Raw genomic sequence first — 13,900 nt, 5'->3', positions numbered from 1 at the left:
TTTCTTCTTTCATTGATCTATTTGGTAACTCCGTGGAGGTGATAGGAGGATGATGCCCATAACAAGAGATCTAATTGGGGATGTCCAAACTTGGCCCTTCAGCTGTTGTGAAACTACAAGTCCTCATCATGCCTTGCCGCAGTTTTGCTATTAGTGAATGCTAAAACTATTGCAAGGCATGCTGGGACGTGTAGTTTCAAAACAGCTGGAGGGCCAAAGTTGGACATGCCTGTTCTAAATCATTTGTGATTTCCTTAAAATAAGCCAGTTACCTTCGGTAGTATTCAAATTACCAGTGTTCTGTATGCATTGTGCATTCTGAAATAGTGAACTTTCTCCATCGAGGCAAATCACTATTTATTGGGCACATTGGAGCAACTCCAATATCAGAATGACTCCCTGTGAGCCTGGAATGTCGGTACACACTGAAGCGATGTAAATGAGGGGCCGAACAATCCTGTTCCGTCCTTCATTAGCATACTATAGGTATGCTTGGGGTATGGTTCAATTATAATTATGTACATCACAGCAAACCGGACGATGGCACACTCATATTGTGCATGCACATCAATGTCATTACCCCTCTGGTGGTGAGCTGAAATGAGCAAAAAGTAACTAATTTGATCAGTCAAACAGGAGTTTTCGCATCACGCCAGTTAAGGTGGCCATACACTAGTAAGATTTATCTGCAGATCTGGCTGGTAGGAACAAAAACATGGTTATGGATGAGAGCAAATGACAGTTGACCATTTGCTTGGAAATGCTGGAAAACTGACAAACTGTCACTCATCCATAACCATGTTTTTGTTCCAGCCAGATCTGAAGATAAATCTTACTCGTGTATGGGCACCTTTAAATTTAGCTGCTTAACTTGGCTAAACCTTATGAGAGCGCACTGAAAGCATCAATTGAATATTCCCCAGTGATCTCTGATCAATTTAAACGGGTGATTGGAGGGGATAAGCAATTGAATAGCACCCTCTAAATATATGTTTGTGTGCATAACTATGTAGATACAGATAGATATATCTATCTGTGTGAATGTAGATTTGTGAACAAATTTCTAAATGTATTTTTATTCTGTTTTTTTCAGGCTTTCAAGCCCCTGGTTGGAAAAGGTGCATACAACTCAATTACTGCAATAGAATTTTTAGTGGAGAGACATCTGGAATTTGCAACTGAAGATAGTGCCTTTCAGCCCTATCAGGTAAGAAACAAATGAAATTAAAACCTCTGAGTAGATTGACTGAAACATCTAACAAGGAACGTTAAGTTGTTGCCCATAGTAAGCAATCATGTACTAGCAGGTTAGGTGTTTCCTACCTGGCTTATGGACAGAAACCTCCCTGCACCTTTTATGGAGAGATTTATCAAACCTCCTAAAAAGAAAAACAACACAGTGAAAGTGTTTCCATAGCAACCAACTGGGTTCAAGTTGTCATTTATCTGGTGCATTCTATAAAATGATAGAATTTGATTGGTTGCATCTTCGGGAGGTTTGATACAACTCCATGTTGTAATGCATTCTGAAAGCACCCAGTTGAATGTGTTGGCTATGAAGTAAGTGAGAAGATTGTTGAAGGTGCTGATTATTTATTTTTTTTAAAAAGGGGAAAACGGTAGCCCAGTGATTTATGGTCTGTTGGCTGTTTTTAGCTTTCTGCTTTCTAGGGGATGAGTCGCATAAAGAAACCTGTAATTGATCACCCTGTGACAGATGGATAAGATTAGCCATGGCATTAAGTTTGTCCCAGAAACAGAACTGTAACTATAGCTGGCAGAAGATAAGAATGTGTCTATCTAAACTTTTCTGTGTTCAATTATAGTAATTATAGGGTCCGAAATATTCCATTGGACACTGACTTATTGCAATCAGCTATGCTTTGTGTGTCGGGCAACCAGGTCAGGTGGTATTTTACGTTCTGCAAAGGATAATAGTAATCACATTAAGAACAATTACACACTTAAAGGATCTTAAGACGTAGAATAGTCAGATGTTAATAAATTCACATGGTCTATAAGTAAAAATCTTTTATATAAATCTAGATATTATCTGGAGTTGGTGGATCATCACAATAGCTTCATTCCTGGTAAGACCTAGGAACCCTTTACATGTGGCCATGAAGGTTATTTGATAGCATTCTAGGTTTAGTGCTGTATTCTACTTCAACCAATTGCTGACGCGGTTTATTGTCAGTGAATTGTGTAATTAATTTATCTCCTGCACTGTAAGTATTATATTGGCTGATGTTGCAGATAGTGTGATTGTACAACAGATGATGTAATATACACTTTCATAAAACAGTGCTAGGGAGAAAAGGTAATAAATGAAAAATTATAGATGGTTTAAAATGAGACCTTCACCCGCTGCAACGATTTGTGCTGTAAATTGTATACAAAGTAGGAGATCTCAATGAACCAGAAAAATGATCTGAAGAAGAAAATCATTTGTTAGTACTCTTCTCAGTTGTCCCTATATTGTAATAAAATCCCTATCTTTTCTTCCATGGCAACTTAATACAATGAAATTATGTCAAGGAGGGGAATGGAGACGGCAGGAAGCGCGCTATGTAGTTGGAGGAGCAGGGTCCCCCAGCACCACAGAGTATATCAGGAGATGAGTGATGTGACAGTGAGGGAATGGATGCATGTCACAGGGGCAGTGACATGATGTGAGGAGGGGAATGGGTGGCAGCAGGAAGCCACAGACCGTTAAAAAGTGGGAGGAGCAGGGTCCCCAGCAGCACAGAGTATATCAGGAGATGTGTCAGTGAGGACAGGGCGGCATGTGACGGGCAGTGACATGGTGTAAGGAGGGGAATGGGGGGCAGCAGGAAGCCACAAACAGTTAAATAGTGGGAGGAGCAGGGTCCCCAGCAGCACAGAGTATATCAGGAGATGAGTGATGTGTCAGTAAGGACAGGCTGCATGTGACAGGGGCAGTGACATGATGTGAGGGGGGAATGGGGGCAGCAGGAAGCCACAGACTGAGAGTTCTATAGTGGGAGGAGCAGGGACCCCAGAGCCATGATCTTACATATTTGTCATCTGTTATCTGTCTGTCTGTCCTGTATGCATTCCAACACTGTCTGACTGATTTGGACAAAACCAATGCAAGGTGGCTTGATTTGGGTCCAGATTAGGTTCACGGCCATTAAGACCCCCAATCCCGACCCTTTTGGTGTGCAGGCCAATGCACAAAGTGGGTCAGGTGCAAGATATGGTAAAGTTGCATTGCATAGAGGGGGTAGAGGACATGGGGTATAAGAAAAAAAATGTGGTCAAATTTGGGAGCTGGCCACAGAGAGGTGTATGCTGGGCACACTATGGGCATGGGGAGCATGTTCAGGGCCTGCCGCTGCACAGATTTGGATGAGAACTTCAGAGGGGAATGATAAATGGTCTGGGATGCCTATTGACCTTTCGACCCAGGGGGAGCGTGTTCTGAACCCGAGCGCCAAGCGCCATTGTGGAAACCTCAGCATACTATATTTGGTGAAAGCCTTTTATCTCCTGGAGTTTGTCGCTCATTGCAGTCAATGTGCAGAAAAGCCATGGTTGGCTGCAGGTTAAATTGCAATTTTATTGGCTAAGCCCAAAATGGAGACTGTATTTACATTGTATACATTTCTATGTATGTGTGCTGGTGGACAGTAATATATTATACTAGTTTGTTGTCTTGGCTAAATGCTTACTTACAGACTGACTAAAGGTGGTCATACACTACTGCCATGCATATATACATATAGGATGAGGAGGAGGAGGAGTTGTCCCATATGGCTGCTGAACTCGATTTCAAACATTTGTGAAAGTCTGTTCTAGGTTGATGCTTAGGCGTAAATGTCAGTAATAAGTTATAAGCAGCCGTTTGCAGTCCAGTTGATGCTGAACATTTTCTACCATTGTTGCTATTCCATCCGTGGTCCTTCTGTTGCTGATATTGCTGTCCCAGGATATGCTGTTAGTCCATGAAGTGTTTTTCCTGATCAGGTGTAGAGTGTTTCTCATACCTGGACGGTGGAGTGTCTTCGCCATTCTTCAGTTACAAAGCTGAAAACACTAAATAGGTCATTCCGGCCTAAACCGATCCTCCTATAAACAGCAACTCGTGTAGTCTGGAAAGAAAAGCAAGGACTTTTTAAACGTATACTTTGGAGTAACTCCCAATTACTTGAGAGCGCATCTATCTGGTTATTCTGCCTCTGTTTTGAATCCTTCCCTAATTTCTAAAACATCTCCACCCTTGGCATCTAGTCTTGTATTCAACTTGGCTACAGTTCTGGTGATATGTCCATAGCAGCAGTGATTGTTTTTTGTGTGATCCTGGGCTGGGAGTAGACGCATGTAACAAAGCTGTTTGGCCAATTTTGGCGTGACTGACCAGTTTTTGACACAATTGTAATTCTACTGCTTGCTGCTGATACACACGTGTGGTGCCTGTTACTTCACTCTCAAGGTGACTCAATACAGGAGTCAGAATATGGTCATCCTCTGACACTATTTACAGGTATGCCTAAAATAGAGACAGGTAATTACCAATGATTTAATTAAAAGCTTGCATCCTGCCCACTTCCAAGTCCAATGCAAGTGATTGGTGATAGGTTATTTTTGCAAAATTTCGAGCATTGTTCTATCTCATGTACATGTCCGATCTATTCTAAACTAAAGGTGCATACACACTAGATTGTTAACAATCTATTTTCGTGCATATAGTCTATTGTCTATGCACTATGTTGTTAATGATGTGCACTCCCGTGGGTCATTAACGACCCCACTGTCATCTATACATGCAGCTCAATCCTGACTAGATGGTCCGCGACGGCTATACTCCTGGATGTGGCCACTGAACGATATTGTATGTTCGTGTGCTTGCACTATATTGTTTTGTCGGGGAGTTCCAGCCAGTTCAGGGGAGATCGTTGAGGAAATCGCGTCGTTTGCCGTCTCATGTCTACGCAGCTCAGCCAGATCACGAATGAAGGTTTCTGCACAGCTTGAGCAAATATTTTTATGTTGCAAAATGTGGCAGTAGGTAAACAATTACCAAGTCACGCAGCCATATAAGATTTCATTGTGTCTGCCAGCATAAAATTACGAGTGTAATAAAATTCACTAAATCTAAATCACCCTCCCTTTATTACAGGCTTATGTTATTATAGCTGCGCTCACTTGAATGGTGGCCCAGTTACCATTTCCAGCTAAAGCTCTCCGACTAGTTTGTAAGAGAACAGATAATGCTGATTAAGACCAGCTTTTAAGCAAGGCAAAAGTTGACCTGAATCCAACAATTCTAAAGTAAATAGGGAAACAGGTAGATTATATGGGCCGTGTGGTTATTGTGCTACGTCCTCAAGCGTTTCTTTGTGTCCACATTGAGCAAGAGCCAAAGACTCGATCACACCCTGTTTGTTTTACTGTACACTTTAGTGATCTTTTGCACACCATTTATGTTACCGTGCATGCTAGTAGTTGTAGCCTTTTGCCTACTGTATTTATTGCACAGTTATAACAATTTTAACTGTGTGTGTATTCTTGTCACTATCCTGCTTGCATACCGTATTGAAAGGTGACTGCTACCTTTTCGGTTATTGACATACAGCTATTGTACTAGAAGATTTGAGTTTTGTATATGAGGTCACATGACTTTTTAGGCTGGTAACTCTAATGTATGTTCTGTGCTAATTATACACCTCTTTGTGTTTGGTTGACATCTTCTCTGTGAATCAGCAAGTGCAGGGGGCGACCTTAAATAACCTGCAATGTGTTTCAGTCTGTGGAATGCTGCAAATGTTTATTCCTTGAAAATGTCTGATAGGAGATTTATGGCACCAGCCAGATCCCTGCTCTGCATGTAAATGTACATGTGAGACCAGGTATGCTGGAACCTTCCATACTAGAACGCCGGTTTGGATTTATTTTTTATTTCTGGTTTCATTTGCTTCATTTGCGATATTTGCGATCAGTAGGCATAACAGCAAGGCTGCTGTCTTTTCAGACAAGGAATGTGGATGCTTCTGTTCTGTAAATGACCCGGCATCACCTTGTTCAACCCTATCTGCATGTACTTCTGCAGCAACGGAATAGTTAACCCAGCCAGGTATTTTATTTGCAGAGCTAAATGCCCTGAGGAGAAGCTGGCTTCTGTTGCTACTTGTATACAAAGTAATAGGGTTATGCGGAAATGTACTGGTACCAGGAGAGTCACACCTACATATTCACAGTACATTTGCTAATGTCAACAACACAAATGCGACCAGGATCACCTGCGGCCATTAAGCCACCCATTTGTTCTTCTTTTCAAGGAATAGTCCCCAAAAACACTGGCTATAGCCGTGTAAAGTACTGGGAGTAACAAGGAAAATGCCATTTGGGCACCCAAAAGACGTACTTCTCATCAATTTCTCCTTACCACCTCAGGAGGGTGTGTGAGGATAATAATGGGTGACTGCGACAATTGAATATCTCCCTCAGGCAGCCAAAAAAACAAATTACCGACTTTTATTGGGGTTATGTTACGTAGGAATGAAGAACCGTTTAAAAAAATGCAGATGTTCTGGCTTTGTTTTGTTTTCTATTTAACTATAATGACTTGTAAAACAATGCAGCCTATGTAAATGAATTCTGCCACAGCATGCGCTTTGTATCTGTGATTAGGGGAATGGTGTGGGCTTTTGTAGATATATGGCAATGTGAAAGGAAGAATTCCTGAATCACTTTCTCCTGTACTGAAGTTTGTGTACTTGACTTTCAAGAAAGGGCAGGAGAATAAATCTAACATCTATAGCATATAAAAATGTTTTTTTGTTTTTTGCTCGGACTAACTTCCACTTTAATGAATCTGTGATTTATGACATGGCACACCAGTGTCTGAAGGAAAATAAATCTAGGTGGCCTTCACGGTTCTGCTGTGCGTCACTTCATGACCTTCGATAAGGTGACTGGCAGGCCTTTGTTGTCTCTTCTCAGCAAGGAGCGCTCCCTGCTTCCGTCTCCCTTTCTCTTCCCGTACTGTAGGAAATTTTTCAGATGTTCTCTGTTTTATTAGTGAAAAATAGAATCTTGAAATCAGTCTCTGTACCAACGGACTAACTGTCATGGCTTTTTATTATCATGTCTTATCTTTTATACATGATAAACACAGAAACATTTAATATTAACATATGAGAGCATAAAAACAATAAATGTAGTATGACTGTACACCATAATAGAACTACATAGCGTAAGTACTAAACATTAGAATGATCACAAACTGGGTAGGACAGATGGCAAGGGCATGGGTAGGGAATCTTTGTGGGTGTGGTATAACACCCCGACAGTCGGGATTCCGACAGTCATTAGCCCGACCTTGGAATCCCAACTGCGGGGACTCAGACAGCGGGGTGAGCGCAACAGAGCCCCTTGCGGGCTCGTTGCGCTCGCCACACTGCGGGAACAGTGGCTTGCTACACTCACCACAAGGACCCCCACGAGGGAGAATAGCCGCTGCCCATGTGTCGAGCTTTTAGCAGTCGGGATTCCGACATCGTGGTAATGACTGTCGGGATCCCGACTGCTGGTGAGTGGGAAATCTGTTTCCTAGTCAGTGATCTACCCAAGTATGGGCAAGCAGACAGTGGTAGAGTTGCTGCGGGCTAAGAGACAAGGTAACCGTTAACCAGTTACATGCCCTGGTCTATGGAAGAACATGAGGGAGGTGGGTACAGTTCAGTTACAGGACTATGGGGTGAATAGTTGGGCTTTGAACGGAGATTGATGCTGTAGAGAATCATAAAGGGAGTCTATTTTACATCAAATCATGTATAGCTCCCTGCAGAGTCGATGTCTGTAATTATTTTATTTACAGACTGTGACCATAATTATTGACAAATACTTATATTCCCTGCCAGAGATATCCGTGGCACAACCCGTTCTCAATGGGCATCAGAGAAAGGAGGATTGGAGATGAAATTTCATGTCTAGAATGGCAGAGCACCTACAATGTGCTGAAATCTCATTCTGTGCCAGTGTTCCTATTCACTGACTCAAATCCTCGGAGGCCTATTGTACTTCAAAGCTTTCTGTATAAACTCTGGGGTTATTTGAGGATAGCTGTTTTGTTAGCAGCTCCAGAGCAGGAATGCTGACACGAATTTTGCAATCTGTGCCATCCTCTTGTGTAAATGAAGCGCTGCACATAAATTAGCCGGCACCAGACCCATGAGTTTGTCTCCGTTATATCTTTGCATCAGCATAAGCTCGCCGCTCGTCTGCACAGCATGCTCTCTACACTGCCGGGTCCATATCGATTTTGCGTTTTCAGCGGGTGCGGCTGCATGGCCGTCTATATATCGGTGATAGAGGGAGCAGGCATGGCAGCACAATAATGTTTCTGCAGCTAGAGAGTAATTAGAAGTGAGCGCATTAATAAACCCAGGGCCATAGTACCAGGCAGTGCTGCCTGGACCTTACATTGGGACATCTGTGCTAACATGGCTCGTTGGGAGTAGGAAGTTGCTAAATTAATCACCTCCTCTTGGGAGTTTACATCATCTGTTTTCATCGTGAGCAGGAAAACAAACCTAGAGAAGTATACAGAGAGAGGAAGACTATTTGCATCTGCACCTGTTTAGTAATATCTCCGATACACACAAGTTGGGGTGTTACCGTTTGTATTTGTATAGCTGCTTTCTGACCATGTTTTATTAAACATTTGTTTATAGTGAAAATAACCCAAGGATTCGTTCCACTAGTTAGAATAATGTTACTACCTGCATTACTGTTGGCATAAGGGGGCTTGGCAGACCTTTATCTGCCAGTTGGTGCCGCCATCATGTTTGGGTGTTCATGGAGAGAGGTTTGGCTAGCAGACTATTGGGGAGTGTTTGGAGGTCTCCTGTGGTACATCGCCCTCATTTTGCTGGCTGATAGGAAGAAAGCAGTCACATGCAGCTTGGTGGGAATTGTCCAGTTAGACTTGCCACCTTGTCTTCTTCTATGCTATTTATCTGTTCATAGACAATGATTCATTTCAAAGAAGAAAACAACTCTAGCTGTGGGCTCTCGAGAGACTGCTCCATTTGCCTCCAACCCAATGTGTCCGTACACACACTATTGCTGCTTTCAGACCGCATAACTGGCTTTGACCCTGTATTTGAAAACGTTTCCAAAAACGGGTCTGCCAGGTAAAACCCCTTTCACACCGCCGGTACCTCCTGTGTTGCGGAGCCTGGCTCCTGGGGGACTCCAGGGGGTGTACGAGTTTGAAATGCCTATGAATATTTAATGAGCGCTCATTAAATATTCACTGTGCTGGGTCCTAAATACAGTTTCAGACCCGATTTTGGTGCCAAAATACCGGGTCTGAAACGGGTAGGACCCTCCATTTTAACCGTTTAGCACAGGAAATTGGTTCTGCACCTTTCAGACCGCACATATAACCGTTTTGAAATGGTTAAAAAAACACAAAATACCGGTTAAAAAGTGCAGTCTGAAAGGGGCATATGTGACTACTTACTAGCTGGTGAGACCATGCTGTGCCTGGAGTATTGCAGGCTAGTCACTGATTATATCACTATGAGTTTGTGTGTGTGTGTTCCATGATTTGCGGTTGTGTATATGTCTAACATAATGTGCGTTGTGGCATTGTTTAATGGGGTATAGCTTTTTCACAACAGATCGCTTTAGATTTAGGGTGCAGGATTTCTGCTGCCTCCAGCATACAGGTGAATATACACCTTTCCCGCACGCACACAGTTATACCATTTCTAGAACTTCTTTTGTAAATCTGTTCAATTTCATTGCAAGAAACATGAGGTAACAGTATCAAAACAACATGGGCAAATGCTGTGCTGCTCCTTAACACCCAAAAAAGACTCAAATCCTTGTCCTCATCCTGTCTCCCTCCTGCCAGCACCGACGGGAGGGGAGCTGGAGAGAGATTAATTAAAAAGTGCGCCAGATACCCAATCCCTCCCTGTCTGCAGTGCCTCTCTCCCCCTTCCACTGCAGGTTATTATTCTTCTGTCATGATTGCTCCCTTGCCTTGTATTTTCTTGGATCAGTGCCTAGACTTTCAGAGGACCAAAATTATACTGCCATCCTCAATCACATCAGAACAGCAGCCGTGCTCGCAGAGCATAAAAGTTCTTCAATGGTAGCAGAGCTGAATATATACAGGTCGTGATGTGTGTAAAGAATAGATTACACACGGAGCCTTTCTTGTTATTAGTATGTTTTATCAACGAGAAGTTGGCTTAGCCGTTCTGCGTTCCATGCGACTGTCCATGGGAGATCGCTATAGTTACCTAGTAACTGTTGTAATGTCCAGCACCTGTTTTTACTGTACAAGAGAAAACGTTACAGAGAGTCTGAGATGATTCATATTTGCTCCAAGGTTTTATGTCACTAACCGCACAGACAGATTAAAGTGGGGGGAGGTTTAAAAGTGATTTAACCTTTCCCGGGGCACTTTTTCCAGCCTGTTTCAGTCTATCTCCTTGAAGCATTGAGTCTGAATCCTTATCCTCACCATCATTGGGGAGAGCAATATGTGGCATTTATTACACGGTAGGAATGCAGATGTATTGTGAAACGTGTATTGCTTACTGAATTCCTTGTTTAACACCTGGTACGACGGGACATGGTACCTGGTTTACTTACATGTGTGTGTATGACTGTTAAAATGTTACTATACTAAAATGTAGGTGAATTGTGGGAGTTCTATTTTTTTCTTGCGTCTGCAGCTTCTGTCTAAAGTGGCGGGTGATACTCAGTGTGATATTGTGGTCACTTTAGACTGTAATTGTGGCAGTGCGCTACAATTGAAATGCTTACGAATATTGTACCTTCAGCCATTTGTAGACAATATTGTGCTCATTGCTGGCCAGTATGCAAAACCACTATAGTTATCCCTCTCTACCAGCCATGTCCATGTGTAAACATAGGAGGTAATGACGAGTGCATCTATGTACTGTTTTTGATTTTTGTTTTAAACTAATGCTGCCCATACACTTGTGCGATTGCATTGCATGCAATCTCGGGTTCGATCTCCCTTGAAGCTCACCGGTCGATAAATCGCACGAAAAATGCATTTTTGTGCATTCGATTTTGCATTCAATCATGCGATTTATCGAATGCACCAATCGATAATTTTTTTTGGGCGGGATCGCATGACCGAATGCAGCCTGGGAGCCCCAGCAGTGTGCATCCAGTCTCCTTTCCAGTCATGTGCATAGTGGTTGGAAGAGGAGTGGCCAGGAAGTGATCAGAACTCATTTTGTGTATACAATCATTCGATTTCTCGGCCAGATGAGGTCGAAATCGAAGGATTGCATGCAATATCTCACAAGTGTATGGACAGCTGGTCTCCACAATCGTTCTGCAATCGTTACTAGGTCACTTACTAATGAGTCTAGTGTAGAAAAGACTGATCCAATGCTAATACTATCCGTAAGGGACATGTCCGTCTTGTATCTCCAAACTCGGTAAAGAACCTGTTACTGCAAATGCGGATATCGGCGGTTGCTTGGATATGCACAGATGCAGCCAGTTATTACTTTGGAAAAAAAATACGTTTTGGTAGAAGATAAGGCACTGGCTAGTGACAGATACATGGCTTGTGTAAAGGTGGCCATACACTACTGCGACGTATGGCCATCCGATCCCCCACAAACTGCCCGGGACCTTCCCAGACAGCCATATTGCATGCAATCTATCGCATGCAGTCCTTTTTCATGTGATGTACCACATGCGAAACCTGTTCCCCACTGCCGGGAGAGAAATCTAAAGGTGGCCATACACACGCAGATTTATCTGCAGATCTCTCTGGTTGGAACAAAAAGCTGGTTATGGATGAGAGCAAATGAAAGTTGACCATTTGCTTTGAAATGCTGGAAAACTGACAAACTGTCACTCATCCATAACCATGTTTTTGTTCCAACCAGCCAGATCTGCAGATAAATTTTACTAGTGTATGGGCACCTTAAGCTCTGCATGCATTAATGCTTATAAATAAACACTCTCATGGTACTGGTTCTGCAGACCTAATTGAATTTGGCTAATATGTGATCAGACATCGTACACACATAGAAATTGTCGTGGGTTTAATGTAGCAAGCAGTAAACAAAGAATGTAGAAGTGGACCTGTGGAGATATGGACCATAGAAACCAATCTGTTTTTGGGTAGCAAATTCTATAAAATAAGTTGTAGATTATTGGTTGCTCCTGCACTGCCTGTTATGGTTTACCAACACTATGCACCTTGCTGTGCTAGTTTGGCAGTGGGATGATTCAGTATCCGGAGAGTTGTGGGTGGCATATTTCTCACTGTCACTAAATCTAGACAAGTTCAATGTGATGGGATTTCCCGAACTCTCCATTGACAGCTGTTACTGTATCTGTAAGCAAAGTACAGAGCATGTTCTCTTCTGGGGCCAAGACGCCCCTACTCATATCAGTTAAGTCTAGTTTCTAGGTCAAAGCTCCTGTGGCAGTTATATACCAGTAATTAGAGAATAGTACTTAAAAGAATGACAGATCTTAATTGTAGATTTTTTTTTTTTAATTCTATGTGTCTTTGGTTATAATCCATTGTGGGATCTTGCCAACCCATTTCATTTACCAACCCATCCACCGATGAACATAGTAGAAATGAGCCATCCACAGTAACTGTACAATGAGTAACAATATTTTCTGGTTGGTGCTGAAGAAGTTTTAATATAACCACACCAGATGATGCTGTCAGCCAATCGTGCGATTGTTAACTAAAATACTTGAAATAGCTTGTGGCCTGACAAACCAGTGTTCCGATCCCCATGTCTTTGGACTAGCTTTAAATTGGCCTTTCATAGGGTTCCTGATTATCTGCCACCCCTATGGACAATACTTGTGGATAGAAAGATTATGCAGCCCTGCTGTTTAGTTGAGCACCCTGTACATGTAGATAGTAAAGGCCCATTCATTTTCCGTTAATTCTTTTGAGTGGTATTCAGATGACAATCAATGGGTCGATATGCACTGAGTCAGCATGGCAATTGTAGATACATGAAAGGGTCAATATGAGTCTCTCATGATTTTTTCCAATATTTTGGGCTAATTCATGCTTTACCATCCATGTGGCTTGGAAACAAAGCAAGGTGAGCAAAGTGCACCATGCGAGGGTATGGGCTACAGTACTTGGGCATCCATGTTGTCGACATTGACACGAAAGCTGAAATATTCATGTCGACTGTTCCATGTATCGACATTTTCCATGTCGACTTTTTGCTGGTGTCGATCTTTTGTCAATGTTGAGTGCATATCCTCTTGATCATGAATCCAGTGTTAAATTGAATAAGATGATCATTTAAAGGCCACTTGTGAGCAAAATAGCACGGAACAGCGTGTTCTCAGTATGAATATGTTTGTTTTAACCGGACCATGACTGTTGTTTCCATGGTCCTAGACTTTGTACATTGTTCTTCATCGCATCAGGGTGCATGGGTAGTGGTCTTACAGGCTTTTCCTGGGGTGGTTCTTACTGTAGTGAACCTGGTATTACTGACCAGTCCTGCTGCCTCTACTTGGAGGACCACAGCATGGAAGTGTGAATCCTCATAGAACCCCCACCCAGCTGCCTCTATGCTGGTGACTGGGGCTAGTTCCACCTTTCTACTGTACTTTGGGTCAGGATTGCAGATTACAGTTTGAGGTTTAATACAGGACACCAATGGCAGCAAGGAGAGACTGTCATATGTAGCTCACAGAAGTACAGCTCATATGGGTGTCTATGCAGGTATAGAGCAGGATCATTGAATATAGGCACATTTATTGCTCAATAGGTCTTACAAGATCTTTGCACGTAACAACTTCAAGGTAATAGATGATCACACCCGAACATGTGATATCCTATATAAAGCAGTTACTGCCTCTGCCATAAATTCAG

At 42.5% G+C, this 13,900-nt stretch overlaps 1 protein-coding gene across 4 annotated transcripts in view; it reads left to right on the top strand.

Moving 5' to 3' along the window:
* JMJD1C (jumonji domain containing 1C) overlaps window positions 1-13,900 on the top strand; it is a 228,243-nt gene that overhangs the window by 145,246 nt on the left and 69,097 nt on the right. For all 4 annotated transcript variants that reach the window (XM_083149157.1, XM_083149158.1, XM_083149155.1 and 1 more), the window contains one exon: window positions 1,094-1,207. In XM_083149157.1, coding sequence (XP_083005283.1) covers window positions 1,094-1,207 — 114 coding nt within the window. The remainder of the gene's footprint in view (window positions 1-1,093; window positions 1,208-13,900) is intronic.

Source organism: Crinia signifera, chromosome 6, assembly GCF_055691185.1.
Source record: "Crinia signifera chromosome 6, ASM5569118v1, whole genome shotgun sequence".
Lineage (NCBI taxonomy): Eukaryota > Metazoa > Chordata > Amphibia > Anura > Myobatrachidae > Crinia > Crinia signifera.
This window is presented reverse-complemented; position numbering and strand designations above follow the sequence as displayed.